General features: G+C 43.0%; 2 protein-coding genes across 2 annotated transcripts in view; one reads left to right on the top strand and one right to left on the bottom strand.

The window, feature by feature from the left end:
- Nucleotides 1–16706, bottom strand: part of Saraf (store-operated calcium entry associated regulatory factor) — a 735200-nt gene that overhangs the window by 19008 nt on the left and 699486 nt on the right. The window lies entirely within an intron of this gene.
- Nucleotides 2536–15104, top strand: Leprotl1 (leptin receptor overlapping transcript like 1). Its single transcript, XM_051182263.1, has 4 exons — nt 2536–2694; nt 10913–10988; nt 13589–13775; nt 14791–15104. The coding sequence occupies exons 1-4, from the start codon at nt 2679–2681 to the stop codon at nt 14905–14907; spliced, it is 396 nt and encodes a 131-aa protein (XP_051038220.1). The 5' UTR covers nt 2536–2678; the 3' UTR covers nt 14908–15104.

Raw genomic sequence — 16706 nt, 5'->3', positions numbered from 1 at the left:
AGCAAAAGTATACAGATACAAAAGTATCTGGTCCCTGACCAGATAAGCAATCTGACTTTCACTTTGATGTCATTAAAGACATCTGATGCTCAGTACATTTGTATTCCAAATAAATTAGGGAATACAATTTAAGTGCAGGAGCTTCTGGAAGCTACCTCACTATGTACTTTTAAAATGCATTTCCTCAGGGCCAAGCTAGAAGCCTTCAAGGTGAACCTATTACTTTCCAGCCACAGTCATCACCACTGACCAGCAATATGCATACAACCAGTCCTACTTCTGAAGATGGAACGCTACAGAACAAAAGGAGAGCAGGTGTAGTGGTGACATTTGAAATGGAATCATTGATTTCTCACAATTTTATGTCTGGAGGGCACAATGCCAAAATTATAGATGAATATGTTTGTGCCTTTCCAAATTGTGGACATGTCAGAGTTTATTGAATTCACAAAGTTTAGTGATTTCTTTTTTTAATGATTAATTTAGTGTTTAGATGTATTAGTGTTTTGCCTGCATGTGTGTCTGTGTGAGGGTGTCAGGTCCCCTAGAACTGGAGTTACAGACAGTTGTGAGTCACCATGTAGGTTTTGAGAATAGAACCTGCATCCTCAGGAAAAGGAGCCAATGCTCTTAACCACTCAGCTGCCTCTCCAACCCAAGTTTAGCGATTTCAGTGGCAGTAATTTGCCATAAAATCTGCCTACCTTAGTATCTTGGGCTAGGTAAATTCAAGTTCTTTACTCCAGTCTTAATTACTAACACTAACTCAAATATACTGCAGCATGCAGCCATACACTTAGGTGTCTCTAGAAATGCATATGGGTTACAGCATGGATGCATGTTACAGAAACTGAAGCAGAACTCATGGACCAAGTTTGTCTTGCTAAGACATGGCACCAGGCCAGTGCTGGTGGGAGTCAGGTTTGAGGATGAAGCTGCAGAAAATCAGCCCAGGTGTGAGTAAGCCCACTGGATCCAGGACAGGAAATGGAGGGTCATGTCCAGATCCCAACCAGTGACTAGACAGGCAGCCAGTGGAATAGGCTGGGTCATCAGTGGGGAACAGTCCTTGACATACGCACCAGGTATCCTGCAATAGTTGGTCTAAAACCAGGCATCGAAGTGTTAAGCATCCAACACTTTATGGGGGGTCAGACAAGAGTTATACTCTTTCGGAAATCTTTTATGTCCCATAAATTCCTGGACCTGGTTTTCTTGATATTACTTTAATATGCCCTGCCTCCTGCCTCCCAGTTTCAATTCTCCCCAGTAAATTTCAGTCTGAGTAGGTACAAATTCCAGAAGTTCCTAAATAAGGACTACACAATCCTGACCAACCCATTGGCTTCTCCTCTCTCCAACTTTCCAAGCTCCCTACCCCATTTGTAGGCAAAGTGCACCCCCCAATCCACACCCCCAAGACTTGCATAAACAAACTAACCTCTTGTGTCCATTAAGAGAACGCTGTCAAACCAAACCAAAGGACTACGATTTCCTGTTTCCAAGATATTCCTAGGATAAAGGTTTCCTGTGTCTTCTTAATTAGTTTCAATGGCTGAGACTGGCATAATAAGCAGCCCTAAGGCAGATTTAAAGGGGAAAGTGGCCTGCCTACCAAGGCTTCAAAGATGGGAAAACCCAATCTCTAGGTCTGGGAGCCAAAGGGCATTTTAACGAAGGGCAATACATAGCGAGGAAGTGACTAGATGGAAGAAATATGGGCTGACAGACAGAAACTAATAAAGGCTATTTTTGTAACATTTCAGCATACTCCAATCGGTGCTGCTTATAGAAACAGCTGTCTCTTCCTCAGAAATGAAAATATTTACAAATGGGAAAATTTGTGTTGCAAATATCTTTTATGTCACATGGGGAAGTTCCTGTTATCTTTACAAGGAGAATCTTACGCTCTGATTTTGTACAGAAACGTGAGCAGACATTTCCTCCCTGTGCCTTTTTTCTATTGATTTCAGCTAAAGTAACCTTTGTGCCACAGTGGTATATCTTGGAGTGGAGATCCGTTTTACTAGTGATTATCTTCGTTGCACTTTCACTCTTTTTTTTTTTTTTTTTTTTTTGAGTATTCTCCCTTTTTTAGTCTGCAAACAGCAGAAACTATGGTTTTGCTCATCCCAAAGCCTACCCTGGTTCCCCAACATATATGTGGGAAGGTTACAAATATATATAGGCTCTCTGCGGGGCGCTCCCGCCACCATCGAGAAGAGAGCAATCCTTGCAAACTCGCAAGAGGATAACGTATCTTTAGTATCCTCATCCATGACTCGGCCCGCTCTGTGTAGTAACCCAAGGAGAGATGCAGAAACCACCCATTTCACCCATTTCCCGAGTCACAGACTGGCTGGTGTGCTGAACCTGAAGTGATCCCACAGAGACATCGCCCGTGTCTTCACGAGCTCCCCGCGCGCCCTCCCCGCGACCGCGGGGACTTAGGGCGGGCGCTGCCTCCCGGGCCGGATGGGAGACACAGGCGGGCCCCGCAGCGCCGGTGGAAGGCGGGCCCCGAACCGGCCCCGCGCGCCCCCCACGCCCCCGCGCGAGCGCGAGCTGCCGGCGGAAGTGCTGCGTCGTGCACTTCCGGGTGTTGTCTGGCCGCCGTCGCGCGTCTCGGGTCTCCCGGCCACCGCCCGGGTCGTGGAGGCAGGAGCGACGTCACCGCCATGGCGGGCATCAAAGGTGGGCCTGGGGCGCGCCGCGGGGCCGGGGGCCGCGGGGGCAAGGAGGGACGGCGTGGGGACGACCCAGCCTCGGCTCCTCCAGCCGTCGCACTCCGCCCCTGGACCAGAGCCGGGCAGCCCGGCCACCCAAGCGTCGTAAGCGAGTTTGCACCCAGAGACATTGAGGGCTGCCACCGCAAGGGATGCCCGGCCCCGCACCGCAGTCAGTGTAGTTTCTCATCCGAGGCACGAGCGCGGTCCTCTCTGAAGCCTGGGCTCTGCATCCACTCTCGAGATCCCGGTGCACCATCTTTTGCTTGCCTCTAAATCGGATGCATTTCGATATTCGGTGTTTGTACAGTGTAGCAGAGCCCGGATGCTAACCCGAAGTGCTCCTGGCTTCCTTTCCACCCACAGTTGCACGTTGACACTTTTTGAAGTTGTGATTTTTTTTTTTTTTAAGATAAGGTAACTAACACCTTGATAGAAGATTACTTGTTTGTTGCATTCTTTGGAGAGACAGAATGTTGCTTGGTAGTCTTGCCCTTGGGGTTAGAAGGAAAGTTTTCGGTTTACTTATCAGCGGATCACTTTGATTTCTTGACCTGCTTTGTGGAAGAGACAGCCAAGCAGGAAGTAAACAGTTGGATAGTGGTGCCTCCCACCATCTGGAAAGGGCAACTTGGTTGAGCTTTTTCTCAGGGTCACTTTTTTTTTTTTTTTTTTTTTTTTTTTTTTTTCCTGGTGTCTTGTTTATTCTCGGTGCCTGGAAATGTTTCATTTCCCTTATAGAACTTTGTCATCTGAGCAGCTAGGATACTTTCAGATCTCTTTTTCAACTGTAATAGACCCTTTCAAATCCTAATGTGGACGGAAGTTACTGTAAAATGCTGCAGTTTTTAGGATGTTGCCTGTGTCCCTTCCCCATTTCTTTAGTGTCATTAATGGGAGAGTCCTAACAAGAAAATGGCTTTGTGATTCTCTAAATGTGGGCAGTGTTAATCTAGTGACAACTACTCCAACGTAATTTTACTTACTTTTTAAAGATTTCAGTGGGTTTTAATGTTATGATTGTTCGTTGAAATATTTCTTCCTGTTGGCTTTTATATTGCCTTTATATCAAGGATTGTAGCTGTAGTAGACCATTACATATTTCTTAAGCAAGTTGCCTGTTACATTGAGATAAATTGTATTTTCTGCTAACTGCCAGACTGGAAAAGGAACTTGACCCTGTCACCTGTCTTTGTAGTCACAGAGCAATCATCATCTTGTCTTTAGAGAATTTTCGCTAGGTAATTGGGCTGTTCCATCCCTGGCCTGGAGGCTTTGGGAGTAGAAACCACACTGCTGTTTCATCTTTCAAATGTTGCATCACTCAGTTACTGTATGAATTCTTACCATACTGGTGTGTCACTTAAGATGCCATTTATATAAAATAAGCCACCTAGTTGCCAGTGTCATAAGACTGAAGAAACATGACAGTTTGGGGAGCACTTTTGAGCAGTTTATTTACTCTTATAAACTTTTGTCTGTAATGGCTTAAGAGATGAGGTGTCATGTGCAGTTGCTTTTGAGCACCTTCAAAATATTGAATATTGAATGCATAGAAATATGACCCTAGGGTATCTCAATTCCCCAGATTGTTCCATGGGGCTTGCTTTTTCATATGTGAGTGTTCAAAAGGAATTGGATCTTGTATAAATAAATGCATCGGTAATTTTATGGGCTGGAGAGATGGCTCAGCAGTTAAGAGTGCTTACTTCTCTAACAGAAGAGCCAAGTTCCGATCCTAGCTCCCCCCACACCCAGAAGCTCACAAAAGCCTGTAACTCCAGCTAAATAGGTACCTCACTGACACACATACAAACACACACACACAGCCATACTAAAATATTTTTAAATTATTTAGATTTAATTTAAAATATTTTCAATTTTTTTTTAACAGTATCTGTAGTAGAAACTTGTGTTTTAACTGTGTTTCAGTGCTGCAGAATCTTATCTTTGGTTCCTTGATTTTTTTTTTTTTTTTAATCTTTAAGGTTAACTTTTGTGTATTTGCTTTTTTGAGACATTATGTAGTCCAGGCTGACCTGGAACCCACAGTCAACAACTCAGCCTTCTTAGCAGGGTCACAGGCATGTGCCACCACACTTAGCTTCTCATTGACTCTTTTGATTTCATTAAGCCTTATTTTAGGGGTGTGTGTGAGTGTGTGTGATGTCTGTTTTTTAAGATACGGTTTCTCTGTGTAGCCCTCTCTGTTCTGGAGCTCTCTGTAGACAGGCTAGACTCAGACTCAGGGATCTACCTGCCTGTGCCTCCAGAGTTTTGGGATTAAAGGTGTCTACCACCATGCTCAGTCCTGTTTTTATTTTTTAAGGGGTAAAAATTGCACATTTGGCATCCCTTGGTGGTAAGCACCTCTCCTTCTGGGTTTGGAAGACACACATGGGTATAGGTCCAGCCTCTGAACACACTGGAGAATCCCCACCCCAAGGTCCCAGCCCAGCTGTCCAGGAAAAGGCAAAGGCAGCTCCTCTGTTTCCTCCCCACATTAGCTCAGCTCTTCACACGAGCACTTAAGAATGTATTCAGAGGGCTGGAGAGGTGGCTCAGCAGTTAAGAGCACTGGCTGCTCCTCCAGGGGACCTGGATTCAGTTCCCAGCACCCACATGGCAGCTCACACCTGTCTGTAACTCAGTTCCAGGGCTTCTGACACCCACCCTCACACAGACATATGTGCAGGTGAACACCAAAGAATGAAAACAAATTTTAAAAAGAATATTCAACAGTGGTGGCGCATGCCTTTAATCCCAGCACTGGGAAGATAGAGGCAGGTGGATCTCTGTAGCTCAGCAGTTGAGAGCACTTGCTACACTTGCAGAGAGAAAATCCAGTTTAGTTTCCCAATGGCTGCTGGTAACTGTAACTTCAGCTGCAGGAGGTCCAACACTCTCATCTAGTCTCTTCCTGAATTTGGTGCAAGCATGCTCTCTCTCTCACACACACACACTCTCTCTCTCTCTCTCTCTCTCTCTCTCTCTCTCTCTCTCCCTCCCTCCCTCCCTCCCTCCCTCTCTCTCTCTCTCTCTCTCTCTCTCTCTCTCTCTCTCTCTCTCTCTCAGCTCAGAAGAGGGCAAACACACTTTTTAAAGAAAGACTTTTTTTGTCCTGCCTGACTTACCATGTTTCCCCAGTCTGCTGTAGAGGGACAATTGTTGACTGCAGGGGAGTCTTTCATCTACTTCTAATTTATTTCAGTGTGGGAAACAAAATATCAGACTTACAAAGTTTCACATCACATGACACAAGTAACTGATTTCTGTGGGGGAAGAAAATATTTCTGGGCTCTAACTTTGGTTCTAGCACATGAACTGTTAAGAATTAGAACTAAGCATGAATGATACCTTTTTTTTTTTTTTTTTTTTTTTTCCTTTCCTTACAGCATCTTGATATGTAGGCCACACTGGCCCAGGACTAGCCATGTAGTACAAGCTCCCCTGAACACCTGCTCCTCCTGCCTCACCCTGAGTGCTAAATATGGGTCACCATACCTAGCTTTAGATTTTGTTTTTGTTTTATTGGGGGGTTTTAGTGGTGATGCTGTGTAGTGAGATATCCATCCTGCCTGCACCTGTTGCACTGATCATGCCCATTGGGGCATGGGGACAGGTGCAGGCATGACCTGCGGGGGGAGTAGGTCTGGGGTCCCAGACCCCAGCTTGCTCTCTTACTTCCTGGTCGGAGACAGAGAGCATCTGGAGGCATCCTTGGAACGGGAACCTGAGGCTGTCATCTATTTCTGGTGTAAGTGATTTCTCCCCTAATAAACATCCATCAGCCAATATTGTGCCCCTGAATCTTATTTCCCACACGTTACTAGTGGTGGTGGTTTGTGGACTAAGTGGTTAGATGGTGTCTCATTTAGCCCAAGCTAGCCTGAAGCTTGTTATGTAGTTCATCGATCCACTTGAACTCTGATGTTTGTTTCCTCCAGTAGAACAGGTTATCCTAGATGACTTCTGGCTAAATTTAATGTCTTCTGTACAGATGTACAGTGGTGAACTTAGCTGTTTTTTTGGTTGCATTTCAGAGAGTAGAGGTGTTTTTCTCCAGAATGTCTTTTGTAATAGTATCTTCAGTGCTTAGGGACTTGCTTGCCTTTTCCATACAGCCCTTCTCGCCTATAGAAAGAAGAATTGAGTTAGATAAATTATTGAGGTAATCAGTTAGTGGTAAGTAGAGGCCACAACACAGTGCTGTTGGGCTCCTCCCTCCCCTGTTTTGTGTTCCATGGGGCTACATTCATTCTACAGTGGTTATTGAGTGTTAAAGTTGGCGCCTAAGTGTCAGAAACAGAAGAGGAACAATTGGGAAGGGAAGATGAATAGGAATCCATTCTGATTGCAGCTGTGGTGACTAGGCAAGGGCTCACATGCAGTTGAAGGCCCTCAGCACACACATATGCCTGTTACTCCTTAACTCTGCCCAGTCGCTGCCTCCTCAGCGATGCCTTGCCAGGACACCTGCCTTCCCTCCTTTACCCTACCTGCTTGCATTCATCACTGGCCTTCTGTGTTTTTAAATCTGCAGCTTCTTCCAGAACTCATGTTTACTGAATAAACAGAATATATCATCTCATTTTCTCATTAATCCCTTTGTTAAGTGTTTATCAAGCACCCACTGTAAGCTAGCTACTACACAAAATCCTGAGGATACAGAGATAAATAAAGAGGAAATTCATCCTTAGAGGGTTCCCATTTTTGCAAGAGACCATATACAATGCCCATGGAGATATAATCCTGTTCGGGGAACAAAACCATTAAGAAAGTGAAAATGTGTAGGTGAGTAGACTAAAGGGCCATAAAATTGATACAGACTCGTTGTTTGCTTGCTTGTTGATTTATTGAGTTTTGAGGTAGGGTTTCAAGTAGCCCCGGCTGGCCCCAAACTCTAATTCAGCATATAATCAAAGCTGGCTGTAAACTCCTCCCTGTGTCTGTCTCCCAAGTACTGGGATTACCAGAGTGTACCACCACACTCAGTCATTGTTTATTATTTTATGGGCTAGCCAGATGCCTCATCAGCATGTACACACGGATAACATAATAAATAAAATGTAGTGATTGTAAAAAGCCTTCCTAAGTCCCCATTAGAATGTATACACCACGAAAGTAAAGGCTGTGTTTGTTTGTTGTCCCCCTCATCAGTGGCAGGGACAATGTGGCACAAATTGAGGGCTCAACGTATTTGTTATGAGTAAATAAGTGTTATTTATTCAGGGTTAGTCAGCAGTCCTTGGAGGTTGAATCCAGAACCTTGTGTACACACCGGCAAGCACTTTACCACTGAGCTAGTCCCCTCCATAAATCAATAAGTAATAAACCCAGTAGCAGAATTGGCTTGCTCTGAGGAAGAAATGCTTGAGATGAGATCTGAAGGGAGAGCAGTAGTAAACTAGAAGAGAGGCAGTGGGGTGGGAACACGGGCTCTAGGGGCTGAAGCGAGGCCCTTGCTGTGTGTTTGACATCAGTCACTTTCCTGACTGAGTGAAAACTCTGAGATGGGATGCTAAACATGCACAGAGGCCCTTGTAGATGAATTAACCACTGGTTTCCAGAATAGGAAGGAGTGGTTCAAGAAACCAGGGCAAAAAGGAAACAGTGTTCTCCTGTAGTTACTGTATTCCCTGTAAACCTGGAATGCTCTGTTTGCTGTTTAAAACACAACACAAACATTTCCGCGACTTATTCCCACTGTCCCTAGAAATATAAAGTATAGTGACGTTAATAACTAAATACACCGTGTTCATGGTGACCTGACCCACTTTGTATTTAGCATTCCAGCTGATGCCCAGTTGGCCAAGACAGTGGAAACAGCCATCTTGTCAGTATTAGAGGGTGTCTGACCCTTGCCACTAATTTTTTTTTTGTATGCTGTAATTTTCTACTTGGTAGATTGTAGGTTTTCACTTCCCTTTTGGATTTTAACTTTCTGTTAAGGTTAGACAATACCAATTTTTAAAAAGTTACAGTCTGGGCCTATGAAATGGCTTAACATGTAAGAAAGAGTGCTTATCCCTAAACCTGATGACCCGAGCCCCAGAATGGTGGAAGGAGAGAGCAGCTCCTTCAAGTCACCCTCTGACCTCCACAAGGACACACACTAAATAGTAAGCCTAAAAAGGAAATTAATAAATCTTACCAAGTCATTTTCTTAGCCATCAGGGATGCAGAAATGCAGGCTATGTAGAAATAAAATAGATCACTTTTGGTTTAAATCTAGGTTGTTGACTATATATAATAAAGTTGTTTCTCAGGCTTCAAAACAATACAGAGAACCCCCCCCCAAAAAAAAAAAAGTTGTTTCTCACTTTAATGTACACCAGCCAGGCATAGGAACTTACATGATGGGTCCATGTCCACGTCAGGCTGTACTGTTAACCTAAGATTTCCTAGGATTTGGAAACACAGACCCAAAATAACTGCTTCTGTAACCTGTTTAAATGCTAACAAAATTCAGGCTGGAGAGACAGCTCAGCAGTTAGGAGCACTGATTTCAATTCCCAGCACCCGTTGGCCACTCACAACTGTCTGTAACTCCAGTTCCTGGGAATCCAACACCCTTACAGACATACATGCAAGCAAAACACTTAAAATGCACATAAAATAAAAATTTATATGCTATTTTTTAAATGTATTTTTCAAAAAAGATTAACAATAGTTAACTATAGGCAGGTTGTTACTATGAAGTCTATACAGTAAATCTCTGGCATTTCCTTAAAAAAAAAAATAACAAGACAGGGTATGGTGGTGCACACCTTTAATCCCAACACTTGAAAGGCAGAGGCAGATGGATATCTGTAAGTTTGAGGCCAGCCTGGCCTCCATAGCAAAGTCTACCAGAGCTACACAGTGAGACCCTGTCTAAAAATAATTAAAAAGAAAAAGAAAACACACACACACACACACATATCATTGTAAGTTGCACATTCCCTTGGACAGCTTTTCTTTCAGTTTCGAGCTTTTGTATTTCTGTTTTGGTGAGCCTTTTCCCCCTCCCCCTTCCTTTCCTTTGTGTGTATCTTTATGTTTCTGTTTTGGTGAGCCTTTTATGCCCCTTCTCCCTTCCCTCCTTCCTTCCTTATTTGTGATGCCTGTGGAAGTCAGAGGACAACTTTATAGACTTGATTTTTCCCTTTCATTTCTGTGTGAATTTCAGGAATTGACCCTTGGTTTCACTCGCATGTTGATTAAATAGAATGTTTGTACTGGGAATGGGGTGGTTGGAGAAGGACATTAACTCTGTGTGCCTTAATAGTCCTGAACAAAGAACTGATAGATGGGGTGTGTGCTGTGTCTTAGTACTGATGTACAGGTTAAGGATTCCTTGTTGAGAGTTTTTGGAAGCAAATGTGTTTCAGCTTGTGGATTTCCTCTGATTTGGAAATATTTGAATGTATACAGTGAAGTATTTGGGGGGCAAGGTGCTTGTTTGAGACAGGTTTTCACTATGTATTCCTGGATGTCCAGGAACTCACTATGTTGACCAGAGTTCCACCTGCCCCTGCCTCTCTAGAGACAGGATTAAAGACCTGTGTCAGCAGGCCTGGTTGGCATCCCAGAATCAGAGCCTCCCAAAAGGGCTGGGGAGGATGCTCAGCCTCTACCACTGGGAAGGATGCTCAGCCTCTAATGCTAGGAAGGATGCTCAGCCTCTAACACTGGGGAGGATGCTCAGCCTCTAACACTGAGGGGGATGCTCAGCCTCTAACATTGGGGAAGATGCTCAGGCTCAAACACTGGGGAGGATGCTCAGCCTCTGACACCGGGGAGGATGCTCAGCCTCTAACACACTGGGAAGGATGTTCAGCCTCTAATACTTTTGTTTTGAGGATGCTATAGAAGCTCATTCTGAAACTATAATTGGCAGTTTGAAAACAGTTCACATTTTGTTTTTGTTTTTAAGATTCGGTCTTACTCTGTAGCTCAAGCTGACCTTTTTAAGCTTGTAGTAATCCTCCTGCCTGGGTCCCTTGAGTGCTGAGATTACCAGGCAGGAGCCACTCCTACCCCTGTGGGATTGTTCACTTTTAACAGCTCGAATTTAGAGGGGATGTGGAGTGTGTTTCACTTCTGGGATTCATGTAGCACTTAGACTGGTGTGGCCGTGAACAAAGAAAGGCAGCACTCTTGTAGCTTAACTGAACTCTCTGGGGCTTCTGTTTGTTTTACAGCTCTAATTAGCTTGTCATTTGGAGGAGCAATTGGCCTGATGTTTTTGATGCTTGGATGTGCCCTTCCAATATACAAGTACGTAATTTTTTTTCCCTCTTTGTGTATTTAAAGGTAAAATTCTGCTTTTAAAGTTTTTGACATCTTTGTTTTCTACTATACAAGTAATGCTAGAAAATGTTTATTTACCAAACAATCCTTTTCTGAAAAATCATCACTTAAAGTTCATTTGTAAAGGTACTAGAATGCCAAGACAGAGAGATTTTTTGGCTATGACCCGTTTCTATAATAGCCTGGTAACAGCAACTCAGCCTTATTGTCCATCAATCATACTCCAACAAAATCTAAAACATCTTATTACAGAAAGTAACATAGCAACTTCTGAACACAACCAACTAAAGACACAGTGTAGATAATTTCTTTCCCTAGAACATAAGGAACTTGCTATGAGATGTTGTAGCTCAGACTGGCCTCACTCACAGTCTGCCTGCCTCAACCTCCTAAGTTCTAGAATTCTAGGTATTCATCACCATGCTCAGGTTAGAAAACCTTTAAAATTAATATTTAAGTAACATAGTTTTAAAGGTACAAATGAGTAGAAGTAAACTACACACATGGAGAGAGGACTGTGTTGCCAGTAAGCACATGAAAACATACTAAGTCCCACTCAACACTATATGAAGTCTGCCGGTGAAGACAGAGGAAGTGGGCAGACAGGCGCTGCTAGGTGCCAGCAGGGACTGAGTTGGGCAGGGGTTTAGGAAGTGAGTAGCTGCCGTTTCTTGGAACTAGTTTGTCTATATCTTGTAGTTCATGGAACTGGCCCTCTCCTTCTTAGAAATCCTCATACAAGTCCACTTGGAAATGCTTGCAAAGATACCTGTAGTTGGGTAAGAATATTGCTCTTCACAGTCGCCGTGTCTGTAATAGCAGAAATGGAAAACTGGTGACATCCCAAATGCCCATCCAAAGCTAAATTATGGGGTGAGAGAAATGGTGTAGTAGACAAAGCACTTGCAACAGAAATGTGGGGGCCTGAGTTTAAACCCCAGAATCCATGTAATAGCTAGGTGGTAACATGTGCCTATAGTCCCAGTGTTCCTCTGATGAGATGGAAAGTGAAGATGGGAGAATCTGTATGCTTTGCAGGCCAGGATAGCCTGCAAACAGAGCCTGTCTCAGACAGTGTGGTAGGTAAGAATTGGCACCCAAGATTTGTTCTCTAACATCCACTCACTGTGGCACATGAACACACCCTCCACCCCACCCACACACACATAAAGGCTGGAGACGCAGTTCAGTTGGTAAGGTGCCTGTTGTGTAAGCATGAGGACTTCTTACCAAACCTCAGACCCAAGTGCAAAAGCAGAGTATGGTATTCTGTGTTTGTAATCCCAGTGCTAAGAGGTGGAGACAGCCTAGCCTATTTGGCAAGCCTCCAGCCCATGAGAGACGTGTGTCAGGTAAAAGTGGACAGTGCCTGAGGAGGAACAATGCCCAAGATTGTTCCTTGACCTCCATACCAGTACCCTTATTTAATGCATACATACATAACAAAAAACAAATTGAATTATTGTGGGTTTTTGAATGACAATATTAACTAACCTTAAGGAATAAGGAAGGGCTGTAATGCTGTTGTATAGAGTTCTACCTTGGTTAAATTTGGATTGTGGAAGGTCCATGAGAAGCTCCTTAGAATGGTTAAAGGGGGGGGGGCATGTTCTAACTTTTTTGTACTTCTATGTTTGAATTTTTTTTTCTTAAACATATATTTCACTTAAAAATGCTTTGTTCCCTTAAGATGCTTAGGAAATTCTAAGAAAAACATAACAGGGGCTGGAGAAATGGCTCAGTGTTTAAGAGGACTGGCTACTCTTCCAGAGGACCCAGGTTCAGTTCCCAACACCCATATAGTGCCTCACAAGCATCTGTAACTCCAGTTCCAAAGGATATAACAGCCTCTCCTGGACGCTTTGGGTATTGCATGCACATGGTACACATACATTCATGCAAAACACTCACATAAAAATAAATCTTTTTCAATAAAAGAAAATATAATAGAAAGCTCTAGAAAATCTCCACTATGTATGTACTTAAGCTTTTCCATTTTAAAGACCATTTGTTTCTTATAATTTTTCTTAAATATACTGTTAAAACATGGCAAAGAGGTAGAAAGAGCTTGTCCCCTTCACACAGCTTACCCCACTGCAGTTGCCAAAGCCAGAAAACAAAATGAGTGCAGCATATTTAACAACAAACTAGAAACTATGTTTTACGGTACTATTTTCAGTTAGTGTCCTATATTTTGGTTTCAATTAAGGGAAGCATGGGTATTTTAACATTATAATAAAGCAGGGTGTTGAAGGCATGAGTCTTTAATTTTTAAAGTTTTGTGTAAACATTCTTATTTTCAATATGCCACCTTATTAAGCTAAAGTATTTTTTTTAATTTTGGCCATTATTTCATAAATCATTTTGTCAGTAGACCTTGTAAATATTGTGTCATTATTGGATACAGGGATAAATTGACTCTGAAATTTTCACATGTTCTTGTGGCTTTGTTCTCAGCTGCAGCATGTTTGAAACCTTGTAATTCTCCTTTGGTCTTTAAGCAGGCACGCATTTAGCATGCTGGAAAGTGTCAAAAACTGCATTAACTTCTGTTTTTTCTTTTCTAGTCAATACTGGCCCCTCTTTGTTCTGTTTTTTTATACCCTTTCACCCATTCCATACTGCATAGCAAGAAGATTAGTGGATGACACGGACGCCATGAGCAATGCTTGTAAGGAACTCGCCATATTTCTCACAACAGGCATTGTCGTCTCAGCTTTTGGTCTCCCTGTTGTATTTGCCAGAGCACATCTGGTGAGTTGCCATATTCTGTGAATGTTTTTTTTAGCAGACTGTTAAATTTTTTTCTCAGAAGTTTTGTCACATAAAAGAGAGTCATGAGACATTAGGATGTAGCCGACAGATTAAAACCTCAGCTGTTTGTTCTTTGCCGTTAAAGTGAAACTGTTGGAGGGCAAAGCTTGCTTGGGTCTGCAGCAGAAAGGGCACAGTAAGTCACCAGTGCTGAGCACCCATGGGCTTGCCCTGTAAGACCTTGAGCAGTGATTCTCAACCTTCCTAATGCTGTGACCCTTTAATACACTTCCTCATGTTGTGGTGACCGCCAACCATAAAATTATTTCATTGCTACTTCATAACTGTAATTTTTCTACTGTTAATGAATCGTAAATATCTGATACGCACCCTATTTGAAAGGGTTGCTTGACAACTTCCAAAGAGTTGTGACCCACAGGTTGAGAACCACTGGCCTAAAGCATAGATGAGAAGGTTGTTCTCTGTGGCTGGAAAAGTGTGAAAGAGGAGAAAGAGCAGTCACACCTCCAGCTCTGAAAGGGCGGGGAGCTTACAGCTTTCGCCCCTTTCAGAGGAAGCAGAATGTTTCCATCACAGGTTCTTAGGGTTCCGTCTCGGCTACAACAAGATGTTTAGCCTCACTAAGAAAGTAACTTCCTTTGTAAGCAAAAACTGTAGAATCCCACGCGGCCCTTGGGATCCACCTCAGGGGCAGGGTGCATCCCAGGCGCACAGAGCCCTGGGGAGGACCCTCTGAACTGCAGGTGGCGCCCAACAAAGCTCTAATGCTCATTATCGAAGGGAGGGTTGTTCCAGGAATAATTATCAGCCCCTAACTCTGTATGTTTCAGTCAGTCGATGGCAAATAAAAACACTGTATGAGAGTGTTGTGCTGTATAGGTCATTACAAGACACATTACTTACGATCATGATTGGCCAATGCACAGAGCGTTGGTTTGCTCCTAGTGGCCTTTGCTTTGCACACCTGCTGACTGTTGCTTTCTTCCTGCTTTAGATTGAGTGGGGAGCATGCGCACTCGTTCTCACAGGAAACACAGTCATCTTCGCAACCATACTGGGCTTCTTCCTGGTCTTTGGGAGCAACGATGACTTCAGCTGGCAGCAGTGGTGAGAGGAGCTACCGAACTCTTGTCACATGGACTTCTGTCGTCTGTTGGCCGTCCATGCACAGGAGATGGGGACCGTGATGCTGAATTGTGTAGTGAGCTCCTGGGGGTGTCCGAGGTGCTCCCTTCTCACTATTGTACGCCTACTGTTTCCACGGGGACTTGCTGAGGATTAAAAGGATTTTCTCTTTTGGAAAAGCTTGACTGGTTTCCCACTTCTCTACACTGCTTTCCGTGGTGTCCTGCTGAATCCGAAATACTCACGTGGTTTCCCTATTCAGTGTTTTTAAATCAATATGCAATGTTAAACATTTTTAAGATGTAATAACCATTTGCATTGGTTTAGGAATTTGCATTGGTTTAGGAACTTCTGGCTATATTATGGGCTAAAGTACATATTTTCTCTAAAAATCAGTTAATCTCCATTATAAAAACAAATATACATATATACATACATACATACATACATACATATGTAAGTTTTTTTCAGTCAGGATGACATCACTCCCAGGTGAATGCAAACATTCGGGTTGTTGACATAACTTATACACTATTTACTCAGTGCAAAAATAGCTGCATTTATACCTCAGGGGGGCCGAGTAATACTATACTGCCCATGCCCTCCATAAGGGTTGCTGGTTTTACTAATAGGTGTTTTGTGAATTGCAAATTATTTTATGAAATAGCTACAAAAGAGTGCTTTTCTCTTCAATTGTTAGAATTTATGTTAAACTTTAAGGTACAATTGTAAAAGTAAGTCTGGGGATACAGTTTATATTTGTGTTTATTATGCTCAAAGCAAGTGAGTTGCTGTGTGGGAAGAAGTGAAGCTGAAACCCCCCGGTTTGAGTGCCACTTCTGTTTATAAGTGACAAGTCTGAGCTTCTGTCAGCCTCCCGTGGTTCGGAGGGTGACATGGACATGCATGGGACAGTTGTGAGTTTGCATTGTAGATAATCAAAAACTTCTCCCTGCTTCCTCCTTTTAACTTATTTTGTACATTGTATATATTAAGTCAGAGAACTTTTCAAATATAGTTTAATAGCATTTAGAAATGTTTGACCACTAGGAAAATGATTGCTATGCCATACATTCAGAGCGCCCCTCCCTCTCAAGGCCTTGATGCAATTCACAAGTGACTTGTTATTCTTGCAGATGATCCAGGAACAGGGATTTGTAGGACTCAGACTATGATAGTTATGATAGGCTCTGTCTCCTGAGGTTAGAGTGTGTGTGTATTTCAAAACCACTTGAGACAAGCTTCCTGGTGCCTCCTAATTGAGGTATGGTTTCATCATGACAGATCTGCTGTTGTAAAGGTATTTATTTATGAATTAATTCAGAGTAGCCAAATCCAGCTGTATCACAGTTTCAGGCTCAAACCCCACCAAAAACTTCCCCAAGTGGCCAGGCATGACCCAATTATAACAGTTATTCAAATCTCTGATTCTCAGTCCTTAATTCAAGAGCTGGCTATGAAAAATGTTTGCATTGATCCAACAGTATTTTGTGAGGACATTTGTGTGTTTCTTCAGTCTGCTTATATAAAAAGAAGTGTTCTGCCTTTAGCTGAAAATGAGTAACCATGACAACTGTCTTTTGTTGTTTTCTAGAGTTTAATTTCTCAAAAAAGGGGGGGGGGGCACAAATGACATTTGTTCAGCTTTTTACTAAAGATGCCTAAAGCTGCAGTTTTTATTTTGTTTTGTGTGACCTGACCAATGTGTGATTACCTTTGGCTGTGAGGTGGGAAGCTGTGTGCAACCTGCAAATGTAGCCGTGCTAGACCAAACGTGACTCGCTG

The sequence above is a fragment of the Phodopus roborovskii genome, unplaced genomic scaffold (assembly GCF_943737965.1).
Source record: "Phodopus roborovskii unplaced genomic scaffold, PHOROB, whole genome shotgun sequence".
Lineage (NCBI taxonomy): Eukaryota > Metazoa > Chordata > Mammalia > Rodentia > Cricetidae > Phodopus > Phodopus roborovskii.
This window is presented reverse-complemented; position numbering and strand designations above follow the sequence as displayed.